This window comes from Vespa mandarinia, chromosome 2 (assembly GCF_050613455.1).
Source record: "Vespa mandarinia isolate Hongniang chromosome 2, ASM5061345v1, whole genome shotgun sequence".
In the NCBI taxonomy this organism is placed as follows: domain Eukaryota; kingdom Metazoa; phylum Arthropoda; class Insecta; order Hymenoptera; family Vespidae; genus Vespa; species Vespa mandarinia.
This window is the reverse complement of record NC_140811.1, coordinates 6,866,525-6,879,590: the sequence shown is the minus strand read 5'-3', so window position 1 is coordinate 6,879,590 and position 13,066 is coordinate 6,866,525. Positions and strand designations below refer to the sequence as shown.

The window sequence follows — 13,066 nt, the reverse complement described above, 5'->3', positions numbered from 1 at the left end:
GCTTGTTGTTTTGAAAAAAAAACGAAAAAAATAAGTTATATTTATCTTATATTTATGTATTTGTTAGAAATTCAATCAAGATAATAATATTGTTCATTTTTATTTATAATATAATAATATATCAATACACAATTTAAATCTTCACAAGATTAGTACGGAGTTATCTTATTCGTAAATAAAAAAGGAGGGGAGAAAGATTGCTACGTGATTCGTAAGAACAAGCACAATTGCGCGATGCCATTGCGCTTCTTTCGTATATTCTTACGCTCTTACAAACAGTGGCGGGAGCTATGAGTACAACCAAGTAGTGCGTGACATTTAACGATGCTCGCTGACGCTGCTTTTTAAGAAGTAAGAGAGAAAGAGAGATTTGTAAGTTTTAACTGTAACGAAGCGCAATCGCGAGAGATCGAAATCCGTCGCACCGTAACACGTGCGCATGGAAATACTACATCTGAAACAACAGACACATTCAGTGACATCGCATCTATCGCGACTGATCGCGACGTTGTCTAATCCCTGCGTCATCGTATACGACCATCGATACAATCAGTCGTTGCTGACCGATCGAAATATGTTTGATGTCTAACGCCTTTCTGTATGTTTCTAGCTTATTTCGATCTTTTTAACGAATACTATCGTGATTCTCAAAGATTATTCTGAGACATAAGACTTCCTGGTAAGTCTTTGAAGTACTGCAAACGCGCGTAATACATGTTCGGTATTTTTTAGAAAAGCAGCCTCCGTTAGAAAAAGTAATCGTGTATTATATTAAATATTAGCCGATGTTTACATTTCAATCGAATAAATAAGACATTGTCTTGTTAATGGAATAAAAGAAATAAAAAAGCGAATCCATTCTATCTTGTTCTACTATCGTTGTTTTCTTTATTAATGCCTTTTTCAAATCTGTATCTAATACGTCAAGCAATATTTTTTCAATTGCACATTTAAATAACCGCGAATGTATAGAGTAAATGTACGAACATTTTTCCACTTTAGTATTTTAGATTTTTTCTCTATTATAATTTTACATTAAAGATACAAATCTCTATATAAATAATTGTAATACTAAAAATCGTTTAAAAACATATAACAAAATTTGAAGGACGAGGAAAGTACGCTACTGCTTATGATTTTTCGTTAATGTCGACACATACACACACACATATTCGCTGTTTTTTTTTTTTTTTTTGAAGATAGTAATATAATTTATGGAAATTTATTTGTTGTAATTATTTTAATATCAAGTTGTAGAATAATTTATTAATATTCTAATTTAATCATAGATTATAATTTTAATGGATGGAGAGGAAAATTATCAGCAGAAAAAAGAAACTTGTGAAAAACATGGATTAGGATCAACGATGCAAACTGAAAAAGAAAGTGTCTGTGACAATTCTAACAATTCATCTACACATGCAGATCTTGGAGACATGACATTTTACATGACCAATTACCTTAAAGATGCTATGAAAATGATGTTTATGATGAGAAGTCATCATATGCTTACTGATGTCATACTTGAAGTAGGAACAGAATTATTTCATGCTCATAAGGTTATTTTAGCTGCTGCCAGTCCATATTTTAAGGTAGGAATCTTAATAAATCTGTATTCTTGTCATGTATATATAAATCATAGTAACTTTGCTTATTAATTTTAACAGGCAATGTTTACTGGTGGATTAAAAGAAAGTGAAATGACAAGGGTAAAGCTTCAAGGAGTTTGTCCAACCGCCATGGCTCGCTTAATGTGTTTTATGTATACTGGTCAAATAAGTGTAACAGAAATAACTGTGTGTTCTTTATTATCTGCTGCTACAATGTTTCAAGTAAAGATAATATTATTCTGAATCTATGAATAATTGAATTAATAATATCATCTAATTATATAAACGTATATATATTATGTAGGTTAGTAATGTAATAGATGCATGTTCTGTATTTTTGGAAAGACAGTTGGATCCTACAAATGCAATTGGAATTGCAAATTTTGCAGAACAGCATGGTTGTCAAAACTTATATCACAAAGCAAACCAATTTATCGTACAACATTTTAACCAGATATGTCAAGAAGAAGAATTCTTACAACTTTCTGCCATGCAATTAGTATCGTTGGTACGAAAAGATGAACTCAATGTCCAAGAAGAAAGAGAAGTTTATAACGCAGTTTTAAAATGGGTGAAATATAATGAAGAAGCAAGAGGTCCTAAAATGGAGCATATATTACAAGCCGTACGTTGTCAATATCTTACACCAAATTTTTTACGTGATCAAATGAAAAATTGTGATGTTCTGAAGAAAGTGCCTGCATGTCGTGAATATCTTGCTCAAATATTTAAAGACTTGACACTTCATAAGAAACCAGTAGTGAAAGAAAGAACACCCAATACACCAAGGGTAATTTATATAGCAGGTGGATTTTTACAACATTCTTTAGATGTTTTAGAAGGATATAATGCAGATGATAAGACATGGACCACACATGCAAAACTCATATTTCCACGTTCTGGTTTAGGAGGAGCATTTTTAAAAGGCATGTTTTATGCTGTTGGTGGTAGGAATAATACGCCTGAAACCAGGTTAGTAATTCAATATAAAGAAATAAAGAAATTTATTGATTTTTAAAATGACAAGAATGAATGGTACATGAATTTCAAGAAGATGGGGTAAATTTTAGATATGACTGTGACTGGGTAGATCGATACAACCCATTGACAGATCAATGGAGAACTTGTAGTCCAATGTCAGTTCCAAGAAATCGGCTTGGAGTTGCTGTTATGGATGGATTATTATATGCGGTAGGTGGCAGTGCTGGTGCAGAATATCATAATAGTGTAGAGTGTTATGATCCTGATCAAGATATTTGGAGTAATGTAAAGCCTATGCATGTCAAAAGATTAGGTGTTGGTGTAGCAGTTGTTAATAGGTAATAATATCTTAAGTTATCTAATATTATAAAATCCTAGAAATTTATATAAAATCCTAATTTATAATAACAGATTACTTTATGCGATTGGTGGCTTTGATGGAAAGAATAGACTTAATTCTGTAGAATGCTATCATCCTGAAAATGATGAATGGACAATGGTTTCACCTATGAAATGTAGTCGTTCAGGAGCAGGAGTTGCTAGTTTGGGCCAGTATATATATGTGATAGGTGGATATGATGGATCGTGTCAATTAAAGTCAGTTGAAAGATATGATACAGAACGAGATGTATGGGACTATGTTAATAATGTTTCTATAGCACGCAGTGCATTAAGTGTTACAGTCCTTGATGGAAAATTATATGCAATGGGTATGTGTTATTGTGATTATGATATTACTCAAAACTCTGAATAAATATTTTCTTACAAATGAATATTTAAATATAGGAATGTTTATTTTTTAGGAGGTTATGATGGATCATCATTTTTAAAGATTGTTGAAATTTATGACCCTGTTAAGGATCAATGGGAACAGGGAGTAGATATGATATTTGGAAGGTCTGGTCATGCAAGTGCTGTGTCTTATCATTTATGTCCGATACATTGTGATTATTTAGATCATAATATAACCTTACATGGAGGTCCGTTATGATATAATTATATAATTTTAATACTAATTTATATATGAATAAGCCAGCAAAAAAAAATAAACTCATTGAAGTGAAGATCATGAAAGGTCAATGTAGAAAATAGGAAAGGAGAAAATAGAAATATAATTGATTAAAGGTAATTTGATAGAAGAATGAATACTTGTACACAACTAGACTGATATATGTATTTTCGGTAATATCATTAAGTTGATCTAGTTCCTAAGATCTATAATCAATAATAAAGGCCAAGATTTAATCTGAAAGCCCAAATGATCATATTTAATATATAAATCATGTAAACAGATTCGTAACGTCCATTAAGATAGATTCAGTTGTAATAAAATCGTTTTTATAATATAAATTAGAAATGACTTTGTATTTAACATATTGTACATATATTATAAATACACCATTTTAGAAAATTTTCATTATTCACATACTTCTTTAATTATGATTTAATTATAAAGTTAAACAGTTTTTAGAAATTTCAATTGGTTAGCATGATTTTAGTTAGTTGAATTCAAATCTAATTTAAGACAAGATATATTTTTCTCATTCATTCATTTTCGTTTTTGATATAAGTATATCATCGTTGATTGTATTATATTGAAAAGAAAGTAGTAAAAAATCTTTTCTTAGTAAAGAAAAGTATACGATAGATGTCTCGATAGATTGATGTGTTGACAAGACCAATAGCATTAGTGATTATTACTAACAGATTTACATATGTTGTATGTTTGGCTACAATGATTATAAAAGCAAAACAAAATATGCGAACAATAGTGGCAAAATTTTATTTTATTCAATATATAAATTATTACTTTAGCTGCGTTTTGTGAAAAGAAATGTAATTATTGTCGTTTTCTAATAATTGTGAGGTTAGAAAATGTGGTAATTGAAGCCAATACAGTCAAGAATTAATGAATAAGTTAATATTATTAATAGTATTTAGAAAGATTTAAGATACTATGTAGAATGACAAAATAATGTTAATTAATAATAATGAGCGAAAATTTTATTATTAATTTGAATTTTAGAAAAAAAAGTTGCAATGAAGTCAATTTACAAATTATTTTTTTTGTGCCTCACACTAACTGTTTTGGTAATATTACTAAATCTAACTACAAATTTTAGAAGTAAGATATATGATGAGCACAAGAAAGAAAAATTGTCATATTCTTTATCGAAGAAAAAAATAAATATGCCTGTGACCAGAGAAGTAACTATATGTGTTGTAGTCTGTGGAGATAGATTAGATGAATCCTTGACTATGCTTAAATCAGCATTAGTTTTTACAAATACATCACTGCAATTTATAATAATAACAGAAAATAACTTGATACCGGCATTTAATGAAAAGTTATCAGAATGGAAACTTATTTCTAATAAAACATTTGACTTCGTAATAAGATCTATAACATTCCCTGAAGGAAATGATCCAGGAATATGGAAAAAATTGTTTAAACCTTGTGCTGCTCAACGATTATTTTTACCAGTTAGTATATCTATACTTTATTATCTAATGAAATGAAATTAAGAATGAGTTTCATATAATAAATATATTATATATTTCAGACTGTCTTAAACAATACAGACGCAGTTTTATATATGGATACAGATACATTATTTTTAGCTCCACCAGAAAAAATATGGGATGAATTTAAAAAGATGAATTCCAACCAATTAGCTGCTTTAAGTCCAGAACATGAGGACCCCAATACTGGCTGGTATAATCGATTTGCTAAACATCCATATTATGGAAAATTGGGAGTGAACTCTGGTGTTATGTTAATGAATTTAACAAGAATGAGACAGTTCAGATGGACAAATTATGTTGTGCCCATTCATAAGGAATATAAATTAAAGATAACATGGGGAGATCAAGATATTATAAATATAATATTCCATTATTATCCAGAAAAGCTTTATGTTTATCCATGTAGATTTAATTACAGACCTGATCATTGCATGTATATGTCAGTCTGTACAGAAGCAGAGAAACATGGTGCTTTAGTATTGCATGGATCTCGAGGCATGTTTCATTCGCAGAAACAACCACCATTTAAAGCTGTATACAGATCCATGCAAGAGTATCAATTGAATACAGATCCATATGATTATTTATTTGTACCAATGAAAAATTATTTGACATTGGAAGATAAGTCTAATTGCGGCAAAGTATGGAAGGCATTTCTTATACAACCTGAATTACATTTAAGCAAAAATGTTTAAAGTTACATAATAATAATGGAATTTGTATATATAGATACTTCATCCTATGTAACCAGAATATAACTGAAATTTTGAGATACTCTTTTTAACAATATTCGAATTTATCTAAATGCCTATTGAAATATGTACGTAAGATAGCAATAATACGTGGAATATTGAGTTTCAATGCTGTATTCTTGTGCCATTATTAGTGATTTTTACATAGTTTTACATAATGAAAAACATAGGAAGAATTTTAATTTTAAATAATAGATATTTGAATGAGATACATACATGTACACTTAGTAGGTGTAGTCATAAGCAATTATTCGTAACATAGTTTATATTTAAAATATTGATATGTCTTATATTAACTTATAAAATAAGACTGAATTCTCTTGATATTCTTTTTCATCCATTTTATTAGTACATATATTATAATCTATTCTAATTACGCCTTTTATCACTTTTAGTATTAATACTAAAGTGCATTTGTATCTACCATTCTCCAACATTGGTTATTGGATAGATAAGTATTTAATGTGGTATGTTAAATAATATTATTATACATACAATATTTATATTTCAACATCGTCTACATTATACAATTTTCGTCATTTATAAAACAAATTATATAACAAATAATAAATTCATATCTTATTAAGCAGTTTTTCTTCTCTTATTATATTAATTAAAATTTAACACATAACTCATTAGATTTGACTGAAACTTAAAACTACAGTTAACTATAATATTTACGGTGGGTTAAATAATCTCATTTATATCAAATATCAAAGAATAACCTGAAAATCTCGATCGAAATCTAACATCGATATAATATATATACTTCATATCTCCACATGACAACGACATGATAGAGAGATCAGTATAGATGTCCTTTAATCATTATCGATTAACAATTTCAAAGTATTACGCTAGAAATCTTATCAGCATTTATGCATACTTAAGATAAAATAAGTGATAAATAATATAAAATTTAAAATCTTCCTCTTTTTTATCTTTTTTCCTATTTTTGGAAATAGATACCTATAATATTATTTTTTTGAGCTATATTTGATATCCAGGAATGCGTTGTATGAAGTGAGGTATATTTGTATATACAAATGATAAATAGTAAGAGAAGGGGAAACAGTAAGAGAACGAGAAAGAGAGAGAGAAAAAGAAATTAAGAAAGTAGAAAAAAAGGGAATGCAAGTAGAGAAAGAAAGAGAGATGAAGATAATTCAAGAGGTGAATTGTGGGAAAAGAGGGGGAAGAATGAACGATAAGGTACGGAAAGTGACGAACGAAAAACTTTCCTCTCGATACTACGGCAAACTCATGCGATCGTATGTATGAACGTTATGGTACCTGCGTTATTCTCGCGTTGTATTCGCGCCATCGTTGTGCATTCGTTCTTCATCCGTTTTATAATTTTTAATGTAAAAGGCGCATAAGTGTATTCTTTGTGTTTTTAGCAAATAACTTTTTAGCAAATAATCTCTTGTTGAAGATAATAAAAAAAGTAAGTATTATATAAATTAAATATTATCGATTTATATGATTTATAGTATAAGCGACCGAATGAGTACTACCAATATTTTAGGTGACGTGTCACATATACGTGAGAATTATTGTTTTGAGCGGAAGCAAGTGGGACCCACCGAGAGTTCGCCATTTTCGTGATTTTCATCTATCGCGTTTTAGGCGGTCAACGAACTTCGAATTAAAAAAAAAAGAAAAAACCTAGTTCTCCATATTCTATTACTATCTACTTTTAAGATAGAAATGAAAAATAAAAAATCATAAGTAATATTGCTGCTTACACATTGTAACTTATCGCTCTGTTTGAAAAATTGTAATGAAACATATTTAAGATAAGTAATATCGAAGATAAAGGCTTACTATTTAAAGAATACATCAAATTAATTGTTTTAATTGCATTGATATAATTTTATCATATATATATCCTAATAAATAACATTTATTCGTTTGAAGATAGACAAATATTAAAATATTTACGTCCAAGGATCATTGGTATATTTGCGATATGGTTCGATCAATATTCTTTTTCATATCAATATTTTATCTTGGAAATAACTATGTATCGTTTATTTTCTTTTTATAATTTAGAACTGAGTATGCCACTTTTCAAAGTGCGTGCCCCAACAAGTCCGCCGTTGAGCGAGAAGAAAATTAACGGTATCCATCAGCATCGTCAGCGTAATCAGCAAACCAGTGATAACGATCACGAGAACGCCGGTATGAACGGAACGAATAGTAGAGAAGGCAATATTTCTCGCCAATCGCAAGAACATCGTTTGCAACGAGTTTCTCAGTCACCATTGGTTTTCCATTGTCAATTGGCACATGGCAGTCCCACGGGCCTTATATCTGGATTCAGTAATGTCAGGGAACTTTATCAAAAGATAGCCGAATGTTATGATATTCCATCGGAAGAAGTGAGTTTATTTTTTATTTATTTTGTAGAAAAAAAAACAATAACAACACATATGGTGTATACTTTTTCTATTTTTCGAATCCTTCGTTTTGCACATTATCTTATATAAAATAGAAGTTACGGAAAATTAATCGAACTTGAATAGATTTATATAAAATGAAAAACAATGAATATAACAATGAAATAAATGAATTGGAGATATGTACCGGATGCAGGAAACGTTACTCACGGACCGTAACATACCTCGACATAACGAACGTGTCCCCTTCTAAAACTATAGGCATTTATATTGAAAGTAGAGTATAGAACTTTTAATTTTTTGATCGTTCAATACAACCTATATTTCATATTCAATTCCAGTTCTATATTACGAATTTTTCTCGTATTATTATAAATGTATTGTGAGATATATGACAATAAATATATATAATTGTTTTTTTTTCAGATTCTTTTTTGCACGTTGAACACATATAAGGTGGAAATGTCTGAATTACTAGGCGGTCAAATCGGTGTGGGTGATTTCATATATGCACACAGAAAAGGTTTATATCGACCTTACGAAATTTCGAATGTAAGATATAATAAAGACCCAAAAAAAAGGATAATGTTTTCAATTTTGTATCATCGCTTTTTCTTAGGCAGACCCAAAGAAATCGAATTAATGAAAACGGATGTTGCTTTGGGACTTACTATTACTGATAATGGAGCTGGGTACGCTTTTATAAAACGTATAAAGGAAGGATCCGTAATAGATAAAATAAAAGTCATAGAGGTCGGCGATCATATCGAGAAAATCGATTCAGTGAGTTTGGTTGGTAAAAGACACTTTGATGTAGCCAAAATGTTAAAGGATATACCCAAGGGAACAACGTTTATCTTAAGATTAATTGAGCCACAAAAAACCGGCTTTGGAAATATTGGACCACGAGGAGATTTGAAAAAAGGGAAAAAGTCTGGTTACGGTTCCGGTAAGGAAACATTAAGGTTTAAAGCAGATGGAAGTGCTCAAGTTGTACAGACTGTAGTAAGTACTATTTTTTAAATATAACTTTTTTCACGTGATAATCAAAGTTAACTTCTTGTATACAATCAATTTTTATTCATAATCTTTGTTATCAGGTAGATGATATTGCAACGATTGCAATAGAAAAAATCAATACAATATTAGAAAATTTCATGGGAATTTACGATACTGAATTAGGTAAATACATGATAAATATAATAACGTTTACAGTTTAATAATATCATTTTACTGTGAATAAATTACTTTTTTCGTAGCTACGCAAATTTGGGAACTTGCCGAAGGTAAATTCAACAGCATTGATTTTGCTGAAGCGATAGATAATTCTGATTTGGAAGCTTTCGGATTTACAGATGATTTTGTCATTGAATTGTGGGGGGCAGTTACCGACGCTAGAGCTAGACGACATCGATAATGTAAAAATATAATCATTAAATAAATACTTCCAAAATAAAAATTTGGAAGAATTTGTACGAGAAATGTATTAACGTATAGAAGATATTTTTTTTTGTATAATAACATTTAACGTTTGTATTACGTAAATTAAGCTGTACAGAGAACTGTATTATATTACATATATTGCATAATGCACTTTATAATCATCATCATTTCTACGTAAACAATACTTGAGAGAGAATTTTCTTCATGTCTCATTGTCTGCCGATATGCTATGATTCATATGCAATAATCATATTGGCATGTCTGTATATACCTTATCGATAAAAGGTTATTCATTGTAAAACTCAATTGTTCAATAAAATTTCTCTATATCGTTTTCTGAAATGTGATATTTATTACAATCAATAAAAATTGTTTCTTACATCTTTTAATAAAATACACTATATAAAAATAAAAATATCTTTTTTCAAATAATTTCTTTGTGTAAAAGAATATCTGCAAAAAAAGAATGAAAATAATTTAATGTAAATAAATATCCAATATTTATCATATATAATTGTCAAATAAATTGGATAATTACGTACATATGATATTAGATAATGTCACTTATAAAATATATTTTTTTAAATATGCACGTCGATGTGCGCATGCGCTAAAATGGAGGATTGTATAGATATTTTGGTAGATAATACAGTGAGAAAAATAAGTATATTATTTATGGTTATGAATATTTAAAAAATTGAGATAATTTTAGAAAGTCCATTCTAAATTTGTTCGATTTTACAACAGCTTTATTTATCGCTCGTGCAATATGAAAGGACATATATTTTATTAATTAAATCTGTAATATATTCTCATGTGCGATTTAGTATTATTCAGTCTTTACAGCGGTGATATTAAATTCACGAATAAGATCATTCACAAATAAGGCTACGAATAAAACAGTTTTTACACTTATTAGAAGTGAAGGAATCAATAATATTTGTTTATTACTAAAATCTAAAATATGGCTTTTACAATAAATAAAGCTAGTACTACATTTATAAGGATTAATTCACGTTTTTGTAACTTATACAAAAATTTTAAGATTTCGAAGGTATGTAACTCAAAAATTGTATTGTCATTGTAAGATCATACTTAAAAATTTAATTCTATAAAATTTTATTTTGTAGATATGTGCATTCAACTTTTCTGTTAAAGCTAATATTCCTATAGTGGAAGAAGAAATTCAAAGGTTAATACCACCTGTAGGAAAAGGAAAAGTTTTTAATAGTGTAGATGAAGTTATATCTGATATACATGATGGTGCAAAACTTCTGGTTGGTGGTTTTGGACTTTGTGGAATACCAGAAAATCTTATATCTGCTCTATTAAAGAAAGGAACAAAGCAATTAACAGTAGTTTCAAATAATCCAGGAACAGAAAATGCTGGAATAGGTAAATTAATAAAAGAACAAAGAATTAAAAGAATGATAGCTTCGTATGTTGGTGAAAATTCTGAATTTGAAAAACAATATTTGAGTGGACAATTGGAAGTTGAATTAACGCCTCAGGTAATCTAAGTTCATTATATGCCTACAAACATTTATTCTTCAATTTTTGATCGTCGTTTTGTTTTCAAGGGTACATTAGCAGAACGTGTGCGAGCAGGTGGTGCTGGCATTCCTGCATTTTATACACCTACTGCTTTAGGAACCATAATACAAGAAGGAAATGTTATTATAAAATATGATAAAAATGGGAATGCAGAAATCTCAGGAGAGCCAAAAAGTACTAATCAGTTTGATGAGAGAAATTATGTTTTAGAAACTGCTATTACTGGAGATTTTGCTCTTGTAAAAGCATGGAAAGCTGATCCTGCTGGAAATTTAATTTTTAGAAAATCAGCAAGAAATTTTAATCCAACTATGTGCAAAGCTGCTAAGGTAGCAATAGCAGAAGTGGAAGAAATTGTAGAAATTGGTCAATTAGATCCTGATCATATTCATTTACCAGGAATTTTTGTTGATAGAATTGTAAAAGGTCCAATTTATGAAAAACCTATTGAGGTAAGAACATCTGTGTATATTTTAATGGTATTTTTATTTATTAATAAAAGTTATTTTGTTTGAAACGTTTAGAAACGTTTAACTAACCAAAGCATTAAACCAAAAAAAGTAACTCCTGCTAGCAAAGCAAGAGAAAGAATTATACGACGTGCTGCAATAGAATTTAAAGATGGAATGTATGGTAAGATTTTATATGTGTGTTTAGAAAGATTATTTTATCATAAAATTTTATTTCTTTTAATATACATATTAAAAATAACTTTTTTATAAGATGAAATTATGTACAGCTAATCTTGGTATTGGCATTCCAATGTTGGCTAGTAATTACATCCCTAAAGATGTAAAAGTAACATTACACTCAGAAAACGGAATTCTTGGTCTTGGATCTTATCCTGATGAACAGGATGTTGATGCTGATCTTATCAATGCTGGAAAAGAAACAGTAACAGTGTTACCTGGAGCTTCGTTCTTCAGTAGTGATGAAAGTTTTGCTATGATTCGCGGGTATATATATGTATTATTTTAACTGACATAATTGATTCATTTTGCTTCATTATTCCGTTTCTTTCATTGTAGAGGTCACATAAACTTAACAATACTTGGTGGTATGCAAGTATCTGAAAATGGAGATTTAGCAAATTGGATGATACCAGGAACAATGGTTAAAGGAATGGGTGGTGCTATGGATCTTGTTTCTTCCCCACATACAAAAGTTGTTGTCACTATGGAACACAAGGCGCGTGATGGTAGACCTAAAATTGTAAAAAATTGTACCTTACCTTTAACAGGTAATATTATTATATCTTATTTTATTTTTATATCTGTTTGGATAAAACAAAAATAACATTCTTTCTTAATTATAGGTCAGCGGTGTGTTAATTTAATTATCACAGATTTGGCTGTCTTTGAAGTCATTCAAGGAGAAGGTTTAAAACTAATTGAAATTGCTGCAAATGTAGATATAAGTGATATTGTTAGTTCTACTGGTTGTGAATTTTCTGTAGCTGATGATCTTAAAGAGATGCAACAAATAGAAGTAAATGAACAATGAATAGCAATTATTTTATGAAGAATGTTTTACATGAATTTCAAGTATAAATCATAAAAAAGCATAATCGTGATTATACATAAATTAAGATTTTATAAAAATAAACGAATGATAAAATTAAAATAAAATTAAAAAAGAAGATAAATTTAACGCATCCAAAGAGGAATTAAAATTTTTATTATATATATAAAAAAATTAAAGCTATAATTTTATAATTATTACATATTGTTATATATATATATACATAGGATTATTCATACTTTATAAATAATAAACATTGTAATATAATTATAATTGA

At 29.0% G+C, this 13,066-nt stretch overlaps 4 protein-coding genes across 11 annotated transcripts; all 4 read left to right on the top strand.

The window, feature by feature from the left end:
- The first annotated feature begins 225 nt into the window (after positions 1–225).
- On the top strand, positions 226–3,601 carry Keap1 (kelch like ECH associated protein 1). Of its 5 annotated transcripts, none has more exons than XM_035861712.2 (7): positions 226–351; positions 1,290–1,592; positions 1,668–1,832; positions 1,915–2,582; positions 2,681–2,929; positions 3,003–3,301; positions 3,395–3,601. In XM_035861712.2, exons 2-7 carry the CDS (start codon positions 1,302–1,304, stop codon positions 3,580–3,582), a joined length of 1,860 nt encoding a protein of 619 aa, XP_035717605.1. In that variant the 5' UTR covers positions 226–351; positions 1,290–1,301; the 3' UTR covers positions 3,583–3,601. The 5 variants fall into 5 exon arrangements, with proteins under 5 accessions (XP_035717605.1, XP_085511243.1, XP_035717607.1 ...); XM_085655117.1 differs by having other exon boundaries at positions 248–679; positions 1,960–2,582; XM_035861714.2 differs by having other exon boundaries at positions 248–679; positions 3,378–3,513.
- Positions 3,591–6,295, top strand: shams (glucoside xylosyltransferase 1 shams). 3 transcript variants are annotated; one of them, XM_035861717.2, is made up of 3 exons: positions 3,591–3,716; positions 4,715–5,075; positions 5,156–6,293. In XM_035861717.2, exons 2-3 carry the CDS (start codon positions 4,782–4,784, stop codon positions 5,810–5,812), a joined length of 951 nt encoding a protein of 316 aa, XP_035717610.1. In that variant the 5' UTR covers positions 3,591–3,716; positions 4,715–4,781; the 3' UTR covers positions 5,813–6,293. The 3 variants fall into 3 exon arrangements, with proteins under 3 accessions (XP_035717610.1, XP_085511250.1, XP_035717608.1); XM_085655124.1 differs by lacking the exon at positions 3,591–3,716 and adding an exon at positions 4,144–4,427; XM_035861715.2 differs by lacking the exon at positions 3,591–3,716 and having other exon boundaries at positions 4,144–5,075; positions 5,156–6,295.
- An 828-nt stretch (positions 6,296–7,123) lies between these two features.
- On the top strand, positions 7,124–10,048 carry kermit (PDZ domain-containing protein GIPC-like protein kermit). Of its 2 annotated transcripts, XM_035861720.2 has the most exons (7): positions 7,124–7,316; positions 7,398–7,844; positions 7,925–8,253; positions 8,698–8,794; positions 8,891–9,276; positions 9,372–9,453; positions 9,531–10,048. In XM_035861720.2, exons 3-7 carry the CDS (start codon positions 7,933–7,935, stop codon positions 9,686–9,688), a joined length of 1,044 nt encoding a protein of 347 aa, XP_035717613.1. In that variant the 5' UTR covers positions 7,124–7,316; positions 7,398–7,844; positions 7,925–7,932; the 3' UTR covers positions 9,689–10,048. The 2 variants fall into 2 exon arrangements, with proteins under 2 accessions (XP_035717613.1, XP_035717611.1); XM_035861718.2 differs by lacking the exon at positions 7,398–7,844 and having other exon boundaries at positions 7,125–7,316.
- Positions 10,049–10,327: 279 nt separating this feature from the next.
- SCOT (Succinyl-CoA:3-ketoacid CoA transferase) lies at positions 10,328–12,949 on the top strand. Its single transcript, XM_035861299.2, has 7 exons — positions 10,328–10,768; positions 10,845–11,225; positions 11,295–11,720; positions 11,793–11,901; positions 12,008–12,224; positions 12,297–12,508; positions 12,584–12,949. Exons 1-7 carry the CDS (start codon positions 10,679–10,681, stop codon positions 12,769–12,771), a joined length of 1,623 nt encoding a protein of 540 aa, XP_035717192.2. The 5' UTR covers positions 10,328–10,678; the 3' UTR covers positions 12,772–12,949.
- Positions 12,950–13,066: the final 117 nt, after the last annotated feature.